Source organism: Dermacentor silvarum, chromosome 7 (genome assembly GCF_013339745.2).
Source record: "Dermacentor silvarum isolate Dsil-2018 chromosome 7, BIME_Dsil_1.4, whole genome shotgun sequence".
In the NCBI taxonomy this organism is placed as follows: Eukaryota; Metazoa; Arthropoda; class Arachnida; order Ixodida; family Ixodidae; genus Dermacentor; species Dermacentor silvarum.
This window is the reverse complement of record NC_051160.1, coordinates 30,239,486-30,266,291: the sequence shown is the minus strand read 5'-3', so window position 1 is coordinate 30,266,291 and position 26,806 is coordinate 30,239,486. Positions and strand designations below refer to the sequence as shown.

At 44.5% G+C, this 26,806-nt stretch overlaps 1 protein-coding gene across 1 annotated transcript in view; it reads right to left on the bottom strand.

Moving 5' to 3' along the window:
* The window catches only part of LOC119458779 (muscle-specific protein 300 kDa-like), a 72,087-nt gene that overhangs the window by 23,047 nt on the left and 22,234 nt on the right, over positions 1-26,806 (bottom strand). Inside the window, exons 21-42 of the mRNA XM_049671023.1 lie at positions 26,101-26,238; positions 24,888-24,904; positions 23,709-23,823; positions 22,620-22,826; positions 20,781-21,008; positions 20,081-20,311; positions 18,899-19,081; positions 17,794-18,012; positions 16,784-16,891; positions 15,355-15,696; positions 12,978-13,277; positions 12,049-12,179; positions 10,860-11,061; positions 9,790-10,116; positions 7,836-7,988; positions 6,731-6,895; positions 5,651-5,868; positions 5,309-5,417; positions 4,428-4,568; positions 3,369-3,530; positions 2,024-2,350; positions 486-629 (exon numbers count right to left, since the gene is read on the bottom strand). Coding sequence (XP_049526980.1) covers positions 486-629; positions 2,024-2,350; positions 3,369-3,530; positions 4,428-4,568; positions 5,309-5,417; positions 5,651-5,868; positions 6,731-6,895; positions 7,836-7,988; positions 9,790-10,116; positions 10,860-11,061; positions 12,049-12,179; positions 12,978-13,277; positions 15,355-15,696; positions 16,784-16,891; positions 17,794-18,012; positions 18,899-19,081; positions 20,081-20,311; positions 20,781-21,008; positions 22,620-22,826; positions 23,709-23,823; positions 24,888-24,904; positions 26,101-26,238 — 4,167 coding nt within the window. The remainder of the gene's footprint in view (positions 1-485; positions 630-2,023; positions 2,351-3,368; positions 3,531-4,427; positions 4,569-5,308; positions 5,418-5,650; positions 5,869-6,730; positions 6,896-7,835; positions 7,989-9,789; positions 10,117-10,859; positions 11,062-12,048; positions 12,180-12,977; positions 13,278-15,354; positions 15,697-16,783; positions 16,892-17,793; positions 18,013-18,898; positions 19,082-20,080; positions 20,312-20,780; positions 21,009-22,619; positions 22,827-23,708; positions 23,824-24,887; positions 24,905-26,100; positions 26,239-26,806) is intronic.

Here is a 26,806-nt window from a genome sequence, read left to right as displayed (position 1 = left end):
AATCCATCTTTACCAATAAGAAAATTATCTAAGCCTAAGCAGATGCCATTAAAATCCATGACGTCCTAGTGAGCTGGTGTGGCTATTTCTAGCTTTTCTACCTTACCGAGCCTTTTTTTCACTGTAAGAGCTTTTCTTTTTTGAATTTTTTTGTATTGTAGCAGGATAATTTACTCTCCAGCTTAAATTACTTTTCTTTTGGTGCCCCTTTAACCAATATTTTCTCTCTTCATCAGCCTGGAATTCTGTCATTCATGTTATATGCCACCACTTGAAATCGGTTTCTGTCATCTTTTTGACAGCCCAAAGTGTTCGCAAGCAACACCCAAGTGCAATGAATGCCAGTCAATTTTAGTGCAACATTCAGCTGGCGTATAGATAACCAAAACAAGGTTATCTCTACAAAAAATTATGTGAGGCCAGAATTGATATACAATGCAAAGGTAGACCGACCAAATGTTGGGATTCAACACCCCGAAACGAACCTTGACGGTGTTCCTGAGCAGGTGGTATTTGCTGCGCAGTTTGTCCAGCTGAGGTGTCATGATGGTGTCCGTTGGCGCGGCTTGGGCATTCTTGGACAGTGCAGAGAAGTCCCCTTCCTTGGCGACGACGTCCTGCTCCACTTTCTGTGTGGTACGGAGAGAAATTCATTTGCTCAGCTGAAGTGCACTGAGAATGAAATGGCGCCATCAAGGATTGGAAATTGAGGTTGCAAATACCAAGATCGAAGACAAGCATACAAAGCTCAGAAGGCACCAACTGATTAAAGTGCCTCCTGAGGACACCTACTGCCAGATCAGTATTATTAGCATGTTTTCGGCCACATCAGTGCACCAATCAGTCCTTTAGACACACTGCGACTTTTACGTCAGCATTCATGTCAATATTCTCCATCAGCTTTACACCAGCTCCCCTATCAATCTTAATGTCAGCTTCTCTGTCAACTTCCACACCAACTTTTACATAACCTTTCTGTCAACCCAAGTGCGTGGGCTGGCTTTTGAGATTAGTCATTACTACAGTGCCTCGACTCAACGTTCTAACACCAGAATTGGGCAACATGTATTTCTCACACAATTTACCATGCACCAAAAAGTCTACCCGGCAATGCCCGCAATAATTAAGCAGAGCTGCATACACCCGACAAAATATAAAGGTAAACATGCAGATGTGCACGTTACTAGGAGGTGTGCACATGCTAAAAGGGGTGCATGCGTACAACCTTCTACCCTTTGTACTGTAGGAACACAGGGACCAAGGCGAAAATTATATATTAAGCTAGTGGTTAGTAGTAAGCCGCGCATCAGTGGTGCTGAAGGACAGTTCGCGTACCAGTGCTTCCCGAACTCTCTCCGGCGGCGGCGGCGATCTGGCAGCACACTGCCCAATACAGTACTAGTATAAGAATTTAGGGAAGAGTAGCAAACCCGATTACAGTGGAATCTCGTTGATACGATCTTCACGGGAACCGGAAAATAAAACGTACCATCCAAAAATTGTATTATCAGAAAATAATCGTATATAGTCGAACCCGGATATATCGAACTCGAAGGGAATCACGAAATAGTTCGATATATCAATAATTAGATATATAAAATAAAAATTTTTAACAAAAATTTTTAAGAGGATTTGACAGCGGTTCGTTATACACAATAATTCGTTATATCCGGGTTCAACTGTATAAGGGAAAAATCGAATATAAGAAAAAAACGTATTATCCTGAAAAACGTAATATGCAGAATCGTATCAACGAGATTCCACTGTACTTCTTCAGTTAACCTTTTCATCTTTACTTATGTTCTTTTCTTTCTCTCTCAAGCGAGTCAGTGAACAACCGAGAGAGATGAAGAGGGAGAATCTGTAGTATTAATGACAAGGCTCACTCTCTCCGACAGGGTGAGCTCTTTCACGTGACTGATACCTCCTCAAGAAAAAAACATCTTTAAATGAGAGACACACTGAGACAGAGAGGTTGTTAACTAGAGAGACCTTTGCTCAGCGAGAGAAATCCGCAGTTCACCTTCAGCGTGTCCAGCTGCTGCCGCTTGGCCTCCGCGGTGGCCTGCAGCGGAATGTCCTGGCAGCGGGCCCGCTGCGACGCCAGCCACTGCTCCAGCTCGTCCAGCGTCTTGGTGGCCTCGTCCCAGCGGTCCAGCGTCTCCTTGGCGTGGGAGTGGCCCTCCTCGCAGGCGTCCAGCAGGGCCTCCCACTGGGCTCGCGCAGCTGCGTACTGCTCCTGCAGCGCCTCGTGTCCCGACGGGCAGGTGCCGGGCAGCACGCGCGACTCCAGGGCGTCCCGCAGGTGCTCCAGCTTGGCGCAGGCCTCCGGCTCGCTCTCCAACACCAGCTGCGAGAGGGCACAGGGGAAAGGGCAAGCCGCAAAAAACAATGTTAGCGTTAATCCCGCAATCACAAAGTCAGCTGAAGCTGGTGTCGAGGCTTTGTGGAGGAAAGGGGTAGAGAGGTGATTAAGAGCGACGCAAAGGACAAGCACACGAAAGAAATAGTTCGTGCAGGACAAGCGCTTTTTGCGAACTCTTAGACTCGTCATTTGCACTGCCCATAATCATGAACCAGCACCAACTTGCCCAATTTCCTGTTCTTTTGAGGGGTAGAGGTGATGTCATCGGGGATCATGAGGATTAGTGGCGTAATGAAAATAATTTAAAAAAAATTTAATTCTGGGGTTCTATGTGCCAAAACCACCATCTGATTATGAGGCACGGCGTAGTGAGGGACTCCTTTAACGTGCACCTAAATATAAGTACACGGGCGTTTTTTCAATCTGCGACCATCGAAATGCAGCCACCGCAGCCGGGATTGAAGTCGCAACGAAAATAAGTCGATGGCCATGCAGACCATGTCATGTAACCGAGGGATGGACTACGTGGTATCAGGATGGATATTTACAGTCAAACCCATTTATAACAATATTCAAGTGCCAAGGAAATCCCATTGTTATAACCGATAATTGTTATAACTGGGTTGCACGAAAAAAGCAGAGGGGACAAACACTTAAACATTTTAATTGAGCAGAAAGAAGTACTGTCAAACTCACTTGTAGCATTACCAGATTTAACAATATTCAAATGTAACAATGGGCAGCCCTGGCAGAGAGAACTTCTGTCTGTGTTCTACGGTAAAATAAACCGCTTACTACAATGTTCCCATGCCGCATTAATGGCTAAAACAATTAAAACATCAGCAAGAAGTAAATAAAAATTGAAGCTGGTGGAAAGAAAAAAATGCGGTCAGCCTAACAAATGACACCCGACACATTAAACATGCGTAGGGAGCCTATAAAGGAAAAGACCATCATATGCTGAAAAACATTCTTTTAGTATTATCAATTTATCAGGACATACCGCGTATGCAGCCATCTTGGCCTTGACGGCTTCCATGTCACCTTGTTCCTCGGGGCCATCAACAGTAGCCTTAAGCGTGCTGACCCAGTCCAGGAAACGTTCAAGGCTGTGCTGGTAGGATTCGTGTTCACTCACACGTTTCTCGCACTGAGCGATGTTTGCCTGTGACAAAGAAAAAAAAAAGGCGAATTCAAATGATTGAGCTTGAAAACTGCGGCCCACAGTACTTGTGGAATAGTATGCCCTGCAGTTTTAATGCAATCCAAGAGGCGTTTGACATGATATCGCAAGATGTTTAGTTATCTTTAAGCTAGAGGAATGCTGAGACATTGTGATGATGCGTAATTTAACAGTAACAACTCACAATTGACAAGATACTTACTCTCTTTAACAATGAGATTACAGAAATTAAAATTCCTGTGTGTCTGCAGTACTTCAGATCACGCATGAGTATCCTCAATGAATTTTCCAATGCTATGTGCAAGTAAATTGAATGTCAAATAAGAATTTTCATTAAACAAGCTGTCACAGGTTGTTGAGCTACATGTATGTCAAATGCTAGTGCAGAAGCCCATGCTTGACTTGATTTAAATGACGCCTGGCCTGAACATGCCCAAGATGCTCATTGCGTTTCCTTCGGCGCGTTCGCAATAGGCGCCATTTAAATCAAATGAAGCATGCGCTTCAAGTTAAGATGCATTTCTGCATGTGGGGGTAAGTGACGAACGTCATGTCTTACTTCACCATAAGAGCTGTAGTGAGTAAGATGCCCATGTTTTCTGTTCTTCAGCTTAAGCTGGTGCTGTGACTGAGACTGTGCAACTATTTTTGCAAGCACTGTCACGCATGCACTTCGTCTGTGTAGCTTTCTCTTCCTGCCCACAGAAAGTTGTCTGCGAGTAGAGCACTTCTGCTGGGTTTGCAACATCTGCAGTACTATTTGTGGTGCTTGGTACCAGACGTAATATATACAAACTGCTCATATTTCTGTCGTGGTAATCAGGCTAGGCTACAGTGTGCACAACATAATGACACACCATTAGGTTTTACTTGATATACCTTCGTCCGAGTGCAGAGTGCTTCATAGTCAGACACCAAGCCATCAACTTGTCCCGCCATCGACGTCTCTTTGAGCTCCTGGCTCTTGGTCTGCAGCTTGGAGACCACTGCTTGATGTGACATGACATCTTGGGACAGTGCCTGCAAGTGAAATAACAAAGATGCCTCTGTTAGCCATTGCTGCAGAAATAAACATCATCGCAACCACCAGCCTAATTAAGGACCGCTTAAATGTTCTCCAATTGCTGCCTCCTGTCACAGCCATCCCTGTCTTATGCATGTGAACTTATAAATCTGGTTGCTCGCCATTTTCTATTGCCCTGGCTGTTTTGCTCCCATCAGAATCCATCTCTGCTACAAACATCCTTTTATCTGTTCTAGGAATCACAAGCGTTGACCAGGTCAGCTCCTTTCTAGACATTACAGCCATCAAATGACTGTCTCTGATCTGTTCTAAAATCCATCTGTCCTTTCATGTTACAGCAACCATCCTCATTCACACCACTTGTCCTGCTTCAGCTATGCTGCCACATGAAAATGTGCTATGCTGGAGATTATTCTATTGGGTCAACGTTCGAATTGGTGCAACAGTGGTATTACCATCCAGTGTAAACAAAAGGTTGACCCTTGCTGTACACAGTGCTGATAAGGTTGGAAAGCTCGGAAGACAAACTTCATTGTCAATGCAAGGGTTTTCATGTTACGAGGCTGCGTAGAAGAAATAAAAGTAAGATAAAAGCACACAGGTTTCATCATACGCCACAGACAAGATACTTGCAAAGTGGGCCCTGTATGGGCAGCACCATGTTACTGCAACCAATGCAAGGTTGCTGGTTCGTGGAAAATATAAATTTCTACATGCCCAAAAACCTTGAGCTCACCCTGATGTTCTGGAGCTGCAACTGTTTCTCAGACAAATTCGGCTTGAGTTCCACGTCGCTTCCAATAAGCGTGTTCATGTCCGCAAGCCAGGAGGCAACTCGGCCGCAGCTGCGTCAGGTGAGAAAAAACAAAAAAGCATGAACAACTATGCAGGAGTGAACATTGCCTATTTATGTTGTGCCACTGGCACAGGAATGTGCGAAGCGAAAGCTGCCCTCAAGACAGCACTGTCCATCTCCAGAAGAACTCGACGTTTTTTCTAAATAGTCTATTACTGTGCAGACATAGCAGGAGAAATGGAGAAAGAACGAGCCAAGGGAAACGTGCGAATGCAAGCCCACCTGTCCTGGAATCCACTCCAAGCCATGAGAGAGGACTCGAGTCCCTTCACCAGGGCGGTGTGCTTGTCCCAGGCCGAATCCCAGGCGTCACGCAGGCCCCTGGTCTCCTTGCGCACCAGGTCCCGGCTCTCCACGCTCAACGAAAGGTACATGGACTCACCATTGTCCACCACTGCGTTAAGTAGCGCCTGTCCGGCTCCCTTCTGCTTCTGCAGCTCCTGCAAATTGATTACAGGCCGTCCATAATGCGTTGACGTCCGTAATGCACTGACAGTAAAACAGCTACAGTCAAATCTTGATAATTCGAACTCAAAGGGGCCCAAAAACTTATTCGAATTAAAGGAAGCTCAGTAAATTGAGGAGTTGCGTGCAACACCACCTTAAGCGGCGCATGTGCACTGAGCTGACACGAAAGTGACGAGTTCCAAGAGTGTGGCTTCACGGCAGCACGTGCCACACTGCCGTGAAGCCTCACTTCTAGGCAAAATTTTTACTGCTGTGAAGCCGCCACCTCAAGGCAAAATTTGTATGTAACTCCCACCCTGACTTTACAGTTATACTAGTTGAAATTTTGGTGCAGGTTATGCGCGCCAAAATGTGGTACTTGCAACGGGAGACGGGAGCAGCAGCCGGCTGACAGCGACAATGTTGGGTCAGGAGCACCGCCGTGTGGGTTGGTGCACTGTTGAGAGCACAATCGGCGGCGTGGTATGTTCAAACTAACCGTCACAAAAGCTGAATTACCGGGTGTTTTCGCACATTGAAATACACATTATTTCGACAGGACCACAGCGTCAATTAGAATAAACCAGAAGTTCAAATTAATGAGATTCCACGGAATTGCCATTTATGTTGTGAAAGAGAAGGCACCCTCTGATGGCTCTTTTCCAAAAAAAAAATGGTGAAATACCCATAACAAGGTTATCTCATCATAGGCCAAGGTTATCCTGGCCCTTCAAGAGTTAGAAGTAGACAACCCTTTACTATCTTCTCACTGTCACCGCTGCACTTGTTCATCATTTTATGTTCATCAGAACCAACTGTTGTCATTATATTGAATAACATTTATAAACTACAGACCTGCAACCTCTTGAGGTGAGCCTCCAATGCCTTCTGGTCACCGGGGACGTTCTTGCAGCCGTCTAGACTGGCTTCCATTTGGGATAGCCAGTCACGCAGGTCTTGCTTGGCCTGCTCGAAGGCCTTCTGTGTCTGCTCCAGCTGCTCCAGCTGTGCAAGTGCACCCTGCGATGAACACAAGTTACGTCAGACATGATACTGCAAAAATTACATTCATATTAACCCTTTGACTGCCACTCCCGAATACACTCATTTTGTCTTTTCAGCACATTCCCTGCCTCACAAGAAGCAACTCGTGCAAAAATGAACATTGCGTACCGGTTGTACCATCTATAGAGAGGTCGTAAAAACACTTAAATTTTGTAAGTTAAATTTCTAATAGCAGGTAGAGCAAATGTCTCGGTGATCAGTTGTTCTGTCTCAGCAGGACAACCATGGCAAGCCAGTGTGACAGGTCCGTCTGCACTATGACAGACGAAGGGATTTGTAAACTGTTTATGAACTGTACATCGGAAGAAAGTGATGACGATGAAACAGCTTCTTTGTAGCACGAAATGTCCACTGAACTAGCACACAAGAAAACACTCAACAGTCAAAGGGTTAACAAACTTATAACGACGAGTGATGGCTGTTACAGAGACTTTCCAGCAACATTCGCAGTGTCCCTGTAGGTCACCATTGCAGTGACACCTCGGTGCAGAAGTACAGAAGTAAAGAAGACATGTCTTTGGCCAGCGTCAAACTTGGGACCTAAGGTTCAAAAATTGGAACTTTGGCCAAATGCACAACTGAAACATTAACAAGGTACAATAACTAAGAGCAGCCCTGCCTCATGAGGTTGTTGAGATGCGTACTACAGTGCTCGGAGCAGTAACAAGCCAGTGTCAAAATGAAGTCAAGTGAAGTCAATGATGAGGCGCAATAGACAGAACGACAAAGAGGGGAAAAACAACAGGCGCGGTTGTCCAAGGCGCACTGTCTACACACCTACACAATGACAACTACAAGTTTGGGGCCTTTCAAGCTGCTTCTGCGGTGTTAAACTCCAACATATTTATGGAATTAACAATAACGGAAACAAAGAAAGGACCACCATCCCCCTCACCTGCAGTGTGGCTTCCAAGTTCATCAGCCGGGCTGTCAACTGGGACACCTGGTTGGGCACTTGGGTGTCCGGCACGTGAGCTGTGACACTGGTCACAGTTGACTCCAGCTCTTGCATGCTGGGCTTCTGGCCATGCACTTCTTCCAGCAAGGACTGAAAGTGACATTTTGTGTCAGTTCGGTCACATCACCACGCATATATAAAGTTAGAACACCACAACGCCAGACCAAGTCAGCACAACTGCAGAAGCCCTCCGTATTTTGAGGCACACCTTGCTCATTTTACCTCCACGGCATGTACTGCCCTTCATATTTACTGCCTTGTTTGACAGCATCTGCTAAAACAGTGCCGTTTCATCGGCACGAATATTTCCAATGACATGAGAAGTGATCGCGGTCCCATTAGGAGAAGCGAACTTGCAGGAGTGCTGCATAGCATTCGATATACAGAATACGGTGATGAATGGGAGTTCAATATAGGCATAGTACAGTGCTATACTTGTGAATGGTATTTTTAAGGGTAAGTTACAACATAACAATATTGACAATATAATTCGATAAAACCGAGTTTGATATAACGAGATCGGACTGCAAATAGGGTACTCCCCTGAACAAAAGTCATGGACTCGACGATAAAGTCCATTTTCTGCTCCGCCTATGAATGCAACTTGAAATTGAGGACTGCAGTCCAGCACTTGGCACTGCAAACTTTCCAGTGCACTCATCAATTTCAGTTTGTGCATCTGAACTACAAATAATTCAGCCTTTTTTGCTGAGCCTATGGTGGGATCCATATAGTACTTTTGATTATGGGTGTACAGTTGAGTACAAAAGTTTACGGACCACGAGATCTGAGAAAAAGCTGAACACCTTTGCAGGCTTCCAACCCAGCCTGTACAGTAGATTTCCATAAATTCGGTGCCAGTTAATTCGATTTTTTGGTTAATTTGATCCCGACCGAAGGTCCCGGCCAACGCTCATGCATTTCTATAGGCCCAAACTTTCATTATTTAGATTCTAAAATTCGCCTTCACCGGGTTATTCAAACTTGACCAGTCAGCACACACATGCCTGACCCCCCATAGTGACCAAAACAGCTGCCCCTTTAGTTGCAGCATCTGTCTAGGCGGTGCTTATGAGATAGTGAATATGTTGAATACACGTCATCTGTAGAAAACGCCTATTTTCCGCCTGTCCTAAGAGGCTTTTCAACCAATAACCGCTCCTCACAATGTCTGATTGCGATATTTACCCGATTCTAAATGCACCTTTTCTTTCTTTCTTTTTCAGGACAATCAGGCCGAAAATTGCCTGTGCAGTGCAGTCGGACAAACTACTAAAGCTGCCTTCACGACGTTTGTATGCTTTCCCGCATAATACAAATGTACTGCGGCAAAGCTAACTTTAAAAGCCGTGAGGCAAAACTGACTTTAGAAAATTGGTCGTCATTGCGCAACACATATTAGACCCTTGTCCATTTTTCTTGGTAGAAACTCGGGTGCACAATTACATTTCTACGTTGTTTAGGAGCTTTAATGTCATTTCTACAATAGTTTCCTAACCTGGACACATTAAGTGGGCCCACGTTCGATTCACGGGCCTTTTCCCGTTAGAATCTGGAAAATACTACCTAAGGAATCAATAGTGTGTTCTGGGTTTTTTCTGCATCTTGTTTAATTCGACCCGCCGGATAGTTCGATCAATTTCGTCAGTCCCATCAGGGGCGAATTAACGGCAGTCAACTGTATTCGCATTTTCCAGCCTCTACTAGCACATGCAAACAACATTTAGATATACGGTTTTAATGGCTACTGTTACAGGCTGCACGAAAATTCAACGTTTTCTGAGATACCGTGGTCCATAAGCATCTGTGGTCGACTGACCGTACATTGCCTTAAAGCTATCACGTCGTATAACTCACTCAACAACGCATGCTGCTGGAAAGATTGTCTCACCTTCAGGATGGAAATTTGATCCTTGAGCAGTGGCAGGTCAACTTGACTGGCAGCCTCGCTCTTGGCTCTCGCCTCGGCATCTCGCAGCCAATCTGAGAGGCTCTCGAAAAGCGTCTCAAAGTGCTGCCACTGGTCCAGGCTGCGCTTGAGGGCCTCCCTCGTTTGTGTCAAAGTCGAGGTGAACGTGGACCACTCGGTGCAGATGCGGCTGCACTCGTCCTGCAGCGAGGGAACGCGTTCGGGCCCGCACGCCTGGCTCAGCAGGTTGACGGCATTGCAGTATTGCTCGCGTCGCTTCTCTCCTTGCTCCAGGGTAGATTCCAGTTCCTGCATACGACGAGCAGGTGGCAGGCGATGACTATGTGCATGACAAAGAAACTTGCAAGTGACCAGCAATTGAGAGACTGCTCAAATGAAATCAGATGAAACCAAATTATGGGGTATAACATTCTGTGACAATGCAATGGCTGTGAGGCTTTGGATTATTTTGATCACTTGAGGTCCCTTTAATGTGCACCTAATTCCAAGCACATGAGCATTTTGCATTCTGGACCTATCAGAATGCTGTCGCTGTGACTGAGGGTCGAATCTACGACCTCATGCTAACAAGCAGGACACCTATAATGCATCCTGTAAGGTCCTATTACTCTGATGCTCAGGAAAGTGAGCAGTATTGCTCCCAATCCCCAAGGTTTTGGAGTAACCCCACTCATCCGTAAGGTACCGGTATGTAGCCTGACAACATGTCTGGTCACATGTGCTATAGCTTTGAAACCTTTGACAAAGATGGCAATGCTTCTGCAGCACAAAAGAAGAAAATAAGAGAATTTCCCCGTGAGGCACATGTCTGCAGCTTCTCACTGTTTGGCTGTGTAGAAGGGCAAATGAAAAGTACTGTATTTCGTGAACACGAATAGTTGGAGCTGTCTCACTCACAGTGTCACCCGAGAAAAGAAGATAACGCACAAAAGATGAGAAAAAATATACATATCCACCTGATGCATGTGTCTAAGGGTTTGATGGTTCAACTGTGCAGACAGATAAGCACAGATACTTTGCAGCTGTCTCACCTGCAATGTGACCAGCCGAGCCTCGAGACCAAAGCGGTCACCGTGCGTGGCTCCTTCGTCACCTCCGCTGCACCACGCCAGTTTGTCGTTGGCCGTGGAAAGCCAGTGCTGCAGTTCGGCCAGCGTTCCCTGGTGGTGGCGATCGAGAATGGAGAGCAGTGCTGCTGCAGTCCTCGAAGCCTGGTTCTTGGCTCCTTCGAGCCTGCAGAGAGAATATTGATTGATTGATTGATTGATTTTAATGTTCCAAAGCAACACAGGGGCTATGACAGATGATGTAGCAGAGGGCTCCGGATTATTTTGGCCACCCAGGGTTCGCTAACATGCACCACCTAAGTCTCAGGTACACAAGTGTTGTTGTTGTTTACTCCTATCAAAATACAGCTGGCCAAGCTGGGTATCGAACCTGGGACCTCACAGCCGGCAGCAGAATGCATATTCACTCAGTCACCATAGCAGCTGCAGAGAGGAGGGAAACAACCCTCCATGATGCCTAATTTAGAGCACCAGAGAATGCGCTGCCATGCAGACCCGATCCAAATTATACAATAATTCAGGCTTCCACACCTAATGCTTACCGATACTGGGCTTCCTCCTTGCCAAGTAGGGGTTCTCACCCTTTTTTGACATCTCACCAGCTGTGGTGACTCGGTGGCTATAGTTGTACTGCTGAGCACGTTCGTTCAATGCCAGGTCGTGGCCGTGGCGGACAATTCCAGTGCGCGCAGAATGTGCAAATTGCCCGTTTACTAAAATTTCAGTGCAGATTAAAGCCCCCAAAAGTGAAAAATAAGATGAATACCTTTATTTTAACACAATATACATAGATCTCTATGGGGATTTCAAGGGGAATTTCATTCATTTTGTTATATTCATTATTGCATTATATCCCACTTCGTTATAACAGGGTTCGAGTGTATATATATATATGTATTACGTACATAGAAGCTTTTCTAGCCATAGTGCCATTTCCTTGTTTCTTTGATGTGTTTTTTCATTGTTTCCTTACTTTGCACTCATGACAGAGATTGGCATGATAATGAAACGGTGGACCTAGTGATGGCCAATTGCAGGTGGTACTCGCATAAGAGAAGTCTGATGAACACGGGCTCTGATAGCGAGTCAGTAAACTGTCGTCCAATCCATCACAGAGCAGAGTGTTTTTTTGCCAAATGCAGAGAGCACGCACCTGGTTTTCAGCTTGTCCTGTTCCCTCTGGAGGTGGCGAACCTCCAGGTCTGGCTGGTTGCGCACCAGCCTCGCCATCTTCTCCTCGATTCGGGCCAGGCCATCATTTTTGTTCAGAGCTTCTTCCAGTTTCTTCACGAAAGAAAGCAACATGCAAATTTCAGTTAGTGAAAGACATTGATCCTTAAAAGAAGCCATTTATTCATGAATGCAAGACAAAAATTATGAAATCAATTTTATTTTTCGATGAATTGAATGTGGCAAAAACAGCACGCAACCAGCAGTTACACCACTTTAGCTCAGTATGAAATGACACTGGTAAGACTGTTGCTAACAAATGATAATGGAATCACGTTTCTCTTTGAAAACGTTTGCAACCATGCTGTGAATAGTCTACTTAAACCAACACACATGATCACAAAAAGAATCAGTTGCACAAAGCATGAACTTGCGCTTGAGCTAACATTATAAGTTGAATCTTGTTTTAAAGAAGTTGTATCCACCGCTAAATCGGCTGCTATATCCGATATTCATTATAAGCATACATTTGTTGCACATTGATATTAGAGAGATATATTGAACATTTCCTTTACTATATCTGATAATTTGTTACATTGACGTTTGACTGTATAAGCTACATAAGAAAAGCACTGCATTGGACTTGCACGTTGTAATACAGTTCATGCCTTGACTTTAAGCCTACCATGTTACATGTATGCTTACCTTTAAACTGTTAAGCTTTTTAGAAATATCTAGACGTGGTCCTTCTTTCTTTATCAAACTCCACCTAAACGGCCTCTTACTAAGAATTGGTCTAAGCTTCTGGCACTTCGTGTAGGTCTGTGCACAAACCAGTGATCTTTTGAAAGAAGCCAACACCTGGTAACTTAGCGCTATCCTTTCTCAAAGTCCAGCTAAACATCCTCTTACCCGGCACTCCTCCAGACGCTGCAATAGCACTTCGTCAGAGCCCGTGGTGTTATCGCAGCGTGACAGGGCCTCCTTCTGCTGACGCAGCCAGTCAGAAAACTTGTCCATCTCCGTCTTGACGTCAGCCTCCTGCTCCTCCACCTGGCTCAGCATGGAGCGCAGGCGGTCAGCCAGGTCCTGTGCTTCTTCAAAGCCACACTGGATGGAACTGCGAGCCGAATCCAGAGCCTGCGGCATGTCCAGCGACTCCAGCTGCTCCTGGAGGTTGGTGAACAGCTGCTGCTGGGTCTCTAGCTCCGTCTGTAACAGAAAGGCATGGGAACATATTGTCACGCAGAAGCCAAACTATTAAAGATCAAACAACGGATAGAAGCATTGATGACGTTCGAGAAACTTCCGATACATGCAGGCGCGACCTGCGCTGACCGATAACGTTTAACATTTGTTAAGTGGTGAAAAGCAGTCAACAGTGAAAGATTAACAAGTAAATGTGTCAATATGGTGACATGGGAGTGATGGAGAAGCACCAAAATCACTGCGAGAAAAAAAAAAATACGGGTTTTACATGCCAAAATCACGATTTGATTATGAGGCACACCATAATGGGGGACTCCGGAATAATCTGGACCACCTGGGGTTCTTTAACGTGCACCTAAATCTAAGTACATGGGTGTTTTCGCATTTCACCCCCATCGAAATACGGCCACCATGGCCGAAATTTGACCCCGCGACCTCATGCTCAGCAGCCCAACACCATAGCCACTAAGCAACCCCAGAGAGTACAGAATCACTGCCAGAAGTAAGAGTTCAGAATATGTAAAACTTTGGTTGGGGCTAGTTGGTACATAGTATTTCAAGAATCTAACTCATTACTGTTGGTTTAAGTTAAGCCCATAAAGGCAAGCAGCATTTGAATCACAATGACAGCGGCAAGCATGGTAATCAAATCTACTCCTGCGAGTCGAGTTCATCCACTACTCATACAAACCTAATCGTATGTTCGAGATCAGCAATGGTTTCACATTTGAGAATGTACGACACTAGTTGCGATACACGTGCAATCTGACCAGACATGCCTGTTTTGCTATAAAATTGGCGAAAACAATCAAGAAATTGTTTATCTGGAAGGCGCAATCTTGCGCAGATCAACAACTTGATAAGAGTGATAATCCAGTGAAAGTGAACATCGGCAAAAAATAAAGCATCAACGTGTCACAGTATTGTCCCAGTGTAGTCACGGTGTACAAGTTTACCAGAATGAATGAATAAAGGATCAAACTCTTTATTAGGTGAACTCGTTACCAGAAAGCAAATCAACACTCAAATACAACAGAGAAGAGCACAGTCGACAACTCTAACCTGACGGCCTAAGTTGGCCCGGTATTTATACAGGCATCACCATACATTCAGCTGTGTAGAACGTTACTCACGTCCCACGTGCGGAATCTTATTAGGTGTCACTGTTATTGCTGTTGATTTGGCAACAACATTTGCAATGTTTCGGCTACATCAAGTGCACCTCGCATGAGAGTGATAACCTGACAGCAGCAATAATTCGGTGAAAGCAGTCACTGGCAAAAAGTGAAACAATGAATGCGTGGCAATATGGTCAGCTTTTCTGTAACATTCTGACTGCAGCACGAAACCGATGAATATACAGAGAAAATGAATGATGACTGATGGCTCTGACATTTTGAAGCGTCACATTTGTGATATGGGATAAGCTGCAGTGGCAGGTTCTAGGTCAGTTTTGACCCCCTGGCGTTTTTCAATGTGTGGTGAAATCAATGTACATGAGCATTTTTGTATCCTGTCGGAATGTGGCCAGGAATCGAACCCACGACCTTGAATTCTCACTGAGAAGCAGAACACCATAAAACAGAGAAGGCACAAGGAAAGAACAACAGAAGTGGCGACTATCAACTATCGAGCATTGACAGAATCAGCCGATGTAATCATCGAATCTAAAATGTTTCTCACTGATACAAGTGTATAATGATTAAGCGCTTATAACGAATATAATGAAGGTGTTTTCATGTCGGATGCGATATCGTTATAGCGAAGTCAGATTGTGCTATATATCATTCCCATGCCATGCAGTAAACCTTCATAACAGCGAAATCACTTTATTCGAAATATCACCTTATTTGAATTTTTTCATCTTCTCACCTTACTATGACTCCCCTATTGCTCCTACGCTTTGAATGAAATACCACCTACAACGTAGTCAATTTCCTGTCCCGATGACTTTGTTACAAACGAGAATGTACTGTCATCTTGCTGCTCCCACAAGCACTAGGACCACAGTGTGGTCTAGTAGGTTCGGTAAGAAACTGCATGCTCTAGTGGATGTGCAAACCAGAACAAATGATCTTACCTCGTAGCGGTCCAGCACAGACCGTCCCTGCTCTCCCTGGGCGAGGTGGTCCAGGGCCCCGCGCATGCACTGGCAGATGTCCTCGAGCCAGGCAAGGATTTCCTCGCGGGTCATCTCGGCCTGCTTCCAGACGTTGTAACGTCCCTCGAGGTCGCGCAGCATGGACTGCAGCATCTGGGCTCCCTTGCGCCAGCGGTCCTCGCGGTTCTTGAGCGACTCCTTGAGCTCTTCGCCAGCCGGGGCGAGGCTCTCGATGGCTTCGGTCTTCTCGATGAGCTCTTGCGTCTTCTGCTGGTACGAGTCGAAGGCTGGTTGTTGTTTGCGAACTTCTTCCTGCTGAGCCTGCGGGAAGGTGCGTGCAAAGAAGGAATGCATTCACTTTTTTTTTTCTGATACAGACGAACATAGCAGGAAGACTTGATGGCAAAGTTGCTTAAGAGTTCAAGGTTTTGGGTAAAGGCAAACGGTAACAGAAGTGAAAATGCTGAACCACAGCGGAAGGCATTTTGGCTCAGCCTTCATAGTTGCTAGTGAAAGCCAGGGGTCATATTCTCGATCAATTACTTTTGTAAATACACTCTGTGTAGAGTATTAGGCTCCTGGCTTCGAGGTATATTTACACAAAATGATTTAGCCCTTCTGCTCCTCCTTCTAAAAGACAATGTTTACGTGACATGCTATGACTGCATTGCAGCATGACTGAATTTGAATCATAGCAGCGTGGTTGAATTTGCCCATTTATTGTATTTATATACTATTACACTGAAAAGCCCTTAAAAATGTTTTACAGAAGTTAGGAAAACTGCATACAGCTGTGCAAATATGTGCAATAGCGCAGTGACTGGTTACTTTTGAGAACCACATTGTGGCTTCCCAAGCACACAAGCTGTTATACGAGCTGTAATATTTTTTGTATACCACATAACATGTTTTGTGCAGCTAAGCAAGAGATGGTCAATAAACCACGTAAATCTGCCAATAAGGAAGACAAGTTACAATAATGTCACTTACAAAAATTTACTCTAAACAAAAAAAAAATTACCTTAAAAACAAAGCCATATCAATGTTCCTGCCCAGTGCAGAGTTGCATCCATACATATGTGGGTTTTTTTCTGTGCCTTAAGGCAGCCATCCCAAAAAAGGTCTGTAGATTCGCTACCAACCTGTGTTTTACCCAGATTACATTCAACAAGCCAAGGCTCTTCAATGATCCTACCTTGGGAAGCTAGTCACTTGTAGATTGTTAAGCCTTCAAAAGATAAGTGAATCAGGCGTAAGCAGCATTAACACATGAAAATTTGTTCCTAGCAACGAAGTCCCCCCCAATTCCCAGGCAACTGGCATGTAATCCTAAATTATGTATAACTAGCCAACAATGGTCACCAGAAATAGAAAGGAAGCTGCAGCCATTCAGAAGCAGTGTACTCACCCCAACTTTTTCTGCGTTCTCAGTGAGAGCTTTCCCATCTTCAGCCGGAGCAGCCTCCACCTCTTCCAACGTTTTCTCCACTTTGTCCATTGTGTCGTCGAGCTTGTGCTGCAAGTTCAGTCAAGTGATCATTAGTTAAATCAAGCTTTACACTATGTTACTAAATGTAAGAAACCAAAGTAAAATATGCACATCCCACATGTTACGGGAATCGGTGTACAGATGCATGTACAGAGTAGCATGAAATGTAACGGTTGAAGTTTAATGTCTCTACACCCCTTGCAAGGACATGATCGATTGCATCTCCCAATCAAGATGTTGGTAAATGTTCTTTGAGGTTTTATTGAACTAAACGAACACCATTTGTAATGCACAAACCAGTGCCACTAAGCAAGCGCTTCCTCTCCAAACTCCTCCACAACGGCATCATAGCAGTTCTTCATGCAAATGCGCTAAGGTGTAGGGTTTTCTTCTTCTCCGCGTCATTTTCCGCACCGCAAGTGTCATTCTCCATGCCGCTTCAACGCGAGTGCCACAGCTTGTGAGACCTTTCGCTGCGTCCATTGGGCGAGCCACCGATGCCAAACAAGGAGAAAGAAGAAAAGGAGCTAGGTTCAAATGCTACACCAGAGTGACTGTAATGCGATATCACCATCAGGATTGGGTCCGATTGGCCCACCCATGCCTTTGCACTGTCTCCACAATCACTGCGAGGGCCCATATCTTGCACGGGTATCGGGGTTGGCACTGCCTCTGGGATTGACCCAATTTACTCAGCGAAGGCAAACGATGCTTCACCTTAAAAGATTAGGACAGAAATGAAGGTGAGAAGACAAACATTATTTTTTCTCGCCTTTTCTTTATCTTTCTTTTTGCGTTTTTAGGCTGGTTTCTTATCTTTAGTAACATGACATACCCGCATGTCAAGCAGTGTACCCTAATCAAAGCTCAAGACAGTATATTTGAACAGTTTTGGAAGGATAAATTACTAAGTAAAATGAAATTCCCACCTCTAGCTGTCGGCATTCCTTCCACAGGCTCTGGGTGGATCCCAAGAGCTTGAGCGTCCTGGTCACTTCGGAGGACAGGTTCTCCCAGTCGGAGGCCAAGGAGCCCAGTGGTTCCTGGACCTTGGGGAAGCAGGACGCATCCGCTTCGATGAGCGACCGACCCAACTGCTGGGTGGACTCCTGAGCGTTCTGCTGCTCCTGGAGCTTCTTCTGGAGTTGCTGTTTAGAGGAGTCACAGGGTACCAGGCAATGAAGTCTTCACAATCACATATGTGAACACATTAAGGTGATTGGTGGATCGATTAATTGATTGATTGATTGATTGATTGAATGACTGACTCTTACATCTCAAAGTTCCACAGTCGGTTACAAAGAATGCTGTAGCAAAGGGCACCATAATAATTTTGGCCATTTAATGTTTCTTACCAAGTGAATAATCATTTATGGTGTGTAGCCCACCATGGTGGAGGGCTACAGAATAATAACGACCATCTGGGATTTTTTAATGTTAAATATTTTTGCATATTACTCATAAAAATGCGGCTGCAGCGGGCAGGAGTTGAATGCGCGACCTCACGCGCACCAGCAGAATGCCACAGATGCCGAGTCACCGCAGCGGGTGGTTCTTTGACCTTCACCTAAATTCCTACGCACTGACCCGAGTGCTAAATCTAAGTGCACACTGATCGTCAGCCTAAAGTAAGATCTGTGCCTGTAACACACCATGTTTCTCGGAAGCATTTTTGCCACGTACATCAAAGCAATGGAACGAGCTTCCTGTTATAAACTGCAGCCTTTAATAAGATTGAAAATTTTCACAAATCATTAGCTAATATTGTATAAATAGTAAACCCTCTTTGACAAGATGATGCTTACTGCTTTTGACAACACTCATCTTATGCTATGCCAAGATGCTGCATTTAACAAACTTTCAACTAACATTGTATAATGAGCAATTATTAAGTGCAGTCTAGCATTTCAGTTTTTTGCTTTCTTTTCTTTCTTCTTTCTCTACCACTGGAATTGCAAATTAAAAGAGGAAAGGGGAAAAAAAAGAAGTGCAGTGGAATTGTTGCAAACATTCAGGTGCACAGAAATGACTCACTTCCACTTCGTTGACCATGACAGCGAGGGCTTCGGGTGTGGCCGACTTGGGTTGCAGGCTGTGCAGCGTCTCGGTCGTGGTGGTCACAAAGTGCTTGGTGCCCTCCAACTTTTTGTTGAAGTTGTCCCACTTGTTCTCGAGTTGAGTGACCTCTTCCTGCTTCTTCTGCAGCACTTTCCCCACCTAAGAAACCAAAAGGTAGCAGTTTGTCGCTGATCTGATATAGTAGCATGAATCATGAACCTCAGGCAGGTTTGCATTGAACGGAATGACGGTGCTACCTCTCAATGAAAACAGCAAAACCCAACAAGCTTCACCTTTTACACGTCGTAATAAATATTTTTTTTCTGTACGGCAATGCCACAGACAACGTCTACTTCCGATTCAATCTGCATGAAAGAGGCATTTAGTGTGCCTAAATGCGGTATTAAACTGCATACACCCTGAAATCACACCTCTGTGCAAGATTTGAGCATGAACTGAGCCTGAGGTTTGCATATACAACTTGCAGAAAAATATGTACTATATTATGGACAAATTAAACGCAAACAAGTTTTAAGGCTAACTAAAACGCACTCTTTCATTTCCTCTTTCACCACTGGCTGTATTGCCAGCATAATTTCAGCTCGTGTATGCTTAAAGTTTGAGGCCCACAAAAAACTCTGGCGCCCAAACAAGTGGGGACACGAGATCATGCACTGGAGTTATTATTTGTAACAGGTATCCAACTTTACAAATTCCTGTTCATGTTTCATTTGTCCACGATAGCATAGTGTTATGTAGGCATGATGTATTAACAAAGAGAAAGGGTTGACCAAAACATAAGAGAGCCCAGCCAGCTCGTGGTTGTTTTTTTTTTTGTTGTTGTTGTTGTTGTCTTTGGAGATGTGACCATTCTCTCCTCACTCGACAATCACACGACTCCCGGCGAAAAAAGTCTCGTCTCGGTACGTCAAACGGGGCCATCAGGGAGGGCGTCATAAGACTTAAGCCATGCTACGTGAACGACGTCAAGTGATATTAGGGTGTATGATGACGTGGAGTTTACGGGGACCAGTCCATAGGTGACAATAGTCACTTCACGTAGAACATGGAAGGGCCCTCGTTAGCCATTACTTGCATATCATTACTTAGCAGAAACTGAACATGTCTACAGCCAAGAAACCGTGAAATAAACCTTACCTTGTCCAGGTGGCCCTGCAACTTCTCGGTTTGTCCGCGCAGGCTTGTCACGTTGTTGGTACTGCTGTCCCTAAAGGTAACTTGCACCTCTGTGGCCAACTTGTCGGTGCTGGTGGCCTCGGGAACTTTCTTCTTCAGCTGCTCGTTCAGGTTGCGCAACTCCTTGGCCGTCTCCTCGAGGTTATCCACCTTGGCACGCTGGGACTCTACGTTTTGCTGCACCAGCCGCACCTGCACACGTTTGGTGAATAAGCACAGTGTCCTTGGATAAGTGACCAGTATGTATGCAAAAATTATGAGCTCATACTATTCATATTTAAACATTCTTTTGCAGTCGTACTCCTCTGAAGTACTATGTCACACGCTGAGAAAGTATTCAACCAGATGCTTAAGATACACAGGATTTATAGTAAGAGATAAGCTAATATTGCTGTAATGTCTTGTTATAGTAGTTGTCAACACACAAAGTCAACAGCTTACTGCAATGTGGCACAGATGAGCATGAGGAAAGTGTAAACTTATAAATAAGCACAGATGTGAGGCTATCAAAATCTGTATTCACGCTGTTCTGTACTAGAAATTTTTTTGAAATTAAAAAGAAATCTTATCTCCACTCATGCAACCAGAAGGACAGAATTTTCCCCTACATTTCAACACTTGTCGGGCGGGACTAAACAGTGCAGCATGAAGAATAGCGTACCTGCTCTATGAAATCTTTCTGCCATGACTGGAACCTGACGGCGCCCTGCAGGAGTTCTTCTCGCTTCTCCAGAAGCTTGCACAGTTCCTCGAGCGTTGACCTTAGGCTCTCCAGGCTCTTGAGGAGCTGTTCAGAAGGCTCCGGCGGAAGGGTCTCGGAGAGCTCAGACAATGTCTGCCCGAGTGTCTCAATTTCAGCCTTCTTGCTCGTTAGCTCCTCTTTCATTATCTAAAAAGATAAACATATACTTAACAATCATTTAGGCCCCCTCAAAAAAACAAAAAAAAATTGTGAACCCAGGTGCAAAAAACAAAAACAAAAGTGCAGCTACCAAAAAGCACACTGAACAGATGACACTTATGTGCAAAGATGGCAAAATTGATGGTGACAACTGAAAAAAAAAAAATCTTGATATTATAATGAAAAATTATATCTCAGTGAATCATCGACACATGTTAAAGGGGTACTGATGCACACTAAGTCACAGAAACTCCACTACACGCTTCTAACAGGTAAAAGGATGACACTAACTAGCTTAAAGGTTGGAAAATGCTTATAAGATAATTTAATCTGATATTAAAATTGATCTCGAAACGTCAGAGCTGACATCACCGACATTACTGGGACCTTCATTCAACGCAAGGAGATTACAAGCAAAAAATGTCATGCCAGTGCTCCTTTCATAAGACTAGGGAGTTAAAGATTTTGCTTATGTGAAGTGCCACGTCTGGCTTGCATTCTTTTTTTACTCCTTCAGGCTTTTTTTGTATACCTTTTTGCGGTCTTTTGCAAGCCCAGCAGTTTACACAATAAACCTGCAACGTCACAAAGTCGTTTGAAGCCAGAAGGACCAAGTTTAGGCAAATCCATGTACGTAGTAGTACTACCCACCATTCCCATAATGGCTAAACCGTTATGCTTGAAGCTCCTATAAACAAGTTAGGGAGCCTACATACAAGCACTGTTTTAGGGTGGTGACAGCACCAAAATTTCTACCGCTATTTACCGCCAAATTTGGTGGGTAGCCATTTTGGTCCCCGATCTCGCTAGAAGTCGTGGCGCATTCCTACTTTTTTTTTTTGTCACGCTCTGATGTACCCACGTTGGCACGCGATCGATTAACTTCTTTAATTTAGTTTTGCACCAATGCGCACACGAAACCTGCATACATCATTAATATACTAGTCGCCTTTTCCTTTTATTTTAACAAATCAAACTTATTTTTCTATCGCATGTCGTGCAACACATATAAAGTAACAAGTTATAAGGCACCGTGGCGTGCTCGTGGTAGTATAATCTCACGCCAAGAACGTGAACTGCATTAAGCATTGTCGTTGCCTTCCACTTGTATGTAATATATAAAGGGTGTTTTTCGATGTTTGCTGTAATGTGTGTGCTGCTGTGTGCCGTGTACTGCACTGAGACACTCTATGTGTCTCTGGCTGCTGAGGCCAAAGTTTACTAAAAAAAAGTTAATTAGTTTCAAGTCACCAAGGGTTGCGGAAAATGTGGTCTGTTTGCCGATTTTTCGCCATTTTGTGCCCCACATTTAACCCGCCAATTTAGCTGGCAGCGGTAAGTACCCTGACAAAGACTGTCGCCACCCTAAAGCAGGGATTGCATGTAGGCTCCCTAAGACAAGTAGCGCCAGAGATCCCTCTAGTGATTGTTGTGGGAACCTCTATGGTAGCAACCAACGACGCAGCGTTTTTGCAACAGCTGTCATTGCCGTAGTGTAGGCAGCAAAGCCAACTGGAAAAGCGTTCCGAGAATGTTTGGGGCCCTCCAATAAGCCCTTTAGCTTTCACCTCGAGCAATATTGAAGGCTCGTGCCCTCACCTGCACTTTGCGTAGCTGCCCTTCCAGCTGGCCCATGTTGATGTCGCTGGCCTCCTCAGCCTCCTGCCTCAGCTGGTTGAGAACCGCGTGGCACAGCTCTACGCGTCGCATCAGCTCCTCCCGCTCCGACAGCTGGGAGGTCAGCTGACTCACCAGTTGGCGCACTGTGGCCGCCAGGTCGTTGGCACGCTTCCGCAGCTCAGAAACCTGCGTGCAGTGCAGCAGGTGGTGAGGAACACGTTGTGACGCGCTAGTTCACAACAGGAAAAGTGAGGAACAATGAAAATTAGCGTAAGCTATTTTTTGCTGCAACATTTGTCATTGTGCATGTGCATGTGTGCATGTACGTGTGTGCACATTAGTGATGCAAAGCTATTGGTAAACTGACTATCAATACTATCAATATTTTTTAAACTATCAAATAGTGTAAAAAAGACTATCAATAGTATATTACTACTGACAGCACTATCGATAGTATCACATTTCTATTGTGAGCAGTAGCCGAACAAGGAACGTAACTGTAAGCCAGCATTTGGAGAATGTGACTTATTTTCGTCAGGTCAGCAACATATTTTGCTATGAGACTATCGATAGTGTAAAAAAATCTATTGATAGTAGTACTGTCCGTAGTGCTGCGATAGTTTGCTACTGACAGAGCAATCGATTAGTTTTGCAATCCTTGGCTAGAGATATTACCAGCAATTTTGTGATAACTGGCAATCAGTAGCACTGAGTTTATGCAATTGGGAACATGAAAACATTGCCAAGCTTGCGTCTCACTATTTACGTGTGGTACATCGCGTGATGTAAAAAAGAGTCAATGGTATGCTTCAATGTATTTTCTGCATCTTGTTTAATTCGACCTGCCTGTTAATTCGACTAATTTCGTCAGTCTCGTCAGGGTCGAATTCACAGAAGTCGACTGTACTATTCATGAATAAACCAGTGCAATACAAATCTTCTGCCACAGAGGGAAAAGCTTGCTCCAGGTCGATCAGTAGAATTTATTTTAGATGAATTAGACACATACTAGTAGGACATGCTTGATCTTGAAAGATGCTAAAGATTGCGAAACATCTTTGCGCTCACCTGAGCATGCAGGGCTGACAATGCCGTGTGGGACAAACCAGGCCCGAGCTGTTCAATGCTGCTCTGCAACTCACTCAGAGTTTGCTGTTTGCGGGTCACTTCAGTTGGCAAGGTTCTGTGAAAAAACAAAACAAAAATAAAAACATGTAAGACCTTCGTTCTTTTGAAGCAGTGCTGAAAGAAAAGACTTACACAGTGTTTACAGATTTTCTCACAGTGTTCGAAAAGTATTACCATCTAATGGCTGTACTTTCATAAAACGTTGAGCCGAATCTTTGAATGAAACTTTTATAAAAGAAACATCCGGAGACTTCATCTGCATACACCCCTAACATCAAAAGGTGAAAGAACAATTTTCTGGTAAACACCGCAACAAACTTAGCCAGTGAAGCAGTAGTAATGTCAACCTGCACCAATCTGTACGTAGTCCTCATGGTGTTAAGAAAAACAAGTTTGTTTTCATGAAGGAACGCATAACTGGGAAAAAAAAAAAAAACTTGGCTTTTGTATGTGTAATGGCTGTACCCCAACCTTTAAAACACCTCATGAAAATGATACTGAAGCTATTATGTCAGTCCATGTGATATTTAAAAACAAAAGAAATCACAAAGTGACAGAGCCAAACTGGCTTTTCTCAATTTCCTCACGATGTCGCTTCAGTGATGTACAGGATGTGCCAATGTGAAGGAGAACCCCACATTTCCATTTAAAGGGACATATTTTTCTTGTTCCTGCACTAAAGTAAAGAAAAAGTTCCATCCAGGAATTTCATCACGCTAACTACACAGTAAGTAGCATTCAGGGAAGCATGAAACGAGTATCAGTGTTTGAAGAAAGACAACATGTTCCCTTTCATATTGACACAGTGGAGACGAGGGTGCATGTCTCTTACTGTGTCAGCAGGCACAGCGCATAGTCATTTGACGCCAGGCACAGCGACCCGAAACGGAGAAATAAATAAAATGGCTGACCGGACCACAACTCACCCTGAGCGACTCCTTCTGCTTCTCCATTTCAGGGGGCGTGGTACCTTTCAGCGGTTCTTCCATCTGCCGCTCTTTCTCGTTCACCCAGGTGACGACTTCTTCAACTCGCGTCACGATGACTTTCCACTTCTCACCCGTGTTGTCGAGCGAGTCCAGCCAAGCCTAAAACAGGAAAAACAGAAAGTCAGCAGACTTCAGCGACTCCTTCAGCTCTGAATTCGTTTACTGCAACAGCAGCAGTTTCTTACAGTGGAACCACTATCTCCTCAAGAACAACTTCTTTTTTACAATGCTCACAACATTGTTCTCATCTACTACAGTATTGGCCATTGTGGCCTCCAAGATATGTACGTAGATGCCACTACTCTCTGAGCCTGTATGTGGCACAAAACCCCCCCACCCGGAATACTAAGTACCTAAGCTGTGCAACAGCACAGCAGTCAGTGTATCCAGCTCTCAAATGCACATTGCTGCAAGGGTAGAAGTTTGAATCACAGTTGCAAGGGTGAGCAAAGTTTTGTTCTTCTAAGATAAGGATCTGGCCTGACGACGACGACACTAACAATGACAGCTTGACAATGACAACGATGGCCATCGTCATCAGTTAACAGAAAAGATGAATATAGGGACACAGAAAACCAAGTTTGGAGCGTCCTGATCACCTGTCGCAGCAAAAGTTGTCGACACGTTAACAGTGCCACACAAAATATGCAAGGCGGAACTGTCCAACACTTAGATGCCATAAGAAAGCCATGCTTAAGTTAGATGCAATTTTATACAAATACTATCATGTATAGTTCTCTTTCACTTCTGTCTGTACTCAAAGATATAGCAACATATTGGCCAATGTTGCATACCTGCATAATAACAGTATACAGTTCATAACGTGCTAATAACTTACATACACAGTGCTTTTGCAAATACGGCGGGGAGGGGGTTATTTGGTAAGTGTCCACCTAGTGGACTGCCCACATCCGCTGCCGCTGAATGGCTGGAGTTGTACCAGCGAGAAGGAATCTGGCTGTGGGCACCCGTTTCCTTCTCACTGGTACCCCAGCCCAGCCAATGAACAATTCAGCAGCAGTCTAAATGGGCAAGTCCACTGGGTGGACATTTGAAGAAAAGCCTCCCAGTTTTCTTCCTGTGGTGACTAATAACAAACAAAACAGTTGGTTTCACGGTTAGAAAATTTAATGTATCAGACCTCCAATATCTATGCAACAGCATATGTGTGCATCAAAGTGCATCAAAACCATAACAAAAAAAAAAAAAAAAACGGGAAAAACGGGGAAGAAAAGAGAGATCTGATTACTTGCATGCATGGTACTGTTGCGAACAGTACAAAGATTTTCTTTCTCTGGTGACAGCTGACAAACAGAGACAGAAGGAAATTTCATGCATCTCACCTCCAAGATGTTCTTGATTTGTTTCCAGCGTTCCATGATTTCAGCCAGGGTGCGCTGCAGGTCTGGTTCATCCGATCCCGCCTCAGCGGCCAGTTCATAAAGGGCATCGATCTTCTTTTTTGTGACTTCGTAAAGTTTCTGGAGGAAGGTAACAGAGCAGAGGATGCCTCGTATACAATGCACAATGGTTATGCAATATTTATGCAGGCTCCACAATGACTGAACAGCATGACAGCCCAACAGCTGCCATTTGAGCCACTGAGAAAGCCCAGCTACAGCAGATCATAAATTTGTTTTTGTTGTTAGCATCACAAATGAACAACTACCACTTGTCAGAATTTGTGGCTGCACATGAAGGGAGCAAGAGAACCGTTAGGTGGCTGCATAAATTAGCCAGTGCTATGTTGCGTGCACCAAGGAATCCTCTCATTTTTTTCAGTTCTCCGAGTTTTATGCTATTCCGGTGATTCTTATGAATCAAACAAGGGCTACAAGGGCTTCAAACAAGGGCTACAAGAAGTGGAGATGCACAGGGCATATCAAGTCACGTGGAGGTTGTCGTTATCGTAATCGTTGTTAGCCAATTACCCTCACTGCGAGGCAAAGGCTACCAACATCACTTTTCCTGGGCTAATGTCGCCTACCTTAATATTATTAGTTTTTTGACCCTACTGCTCTCCAGTACTCTTCTGCCTCTGAGATATAC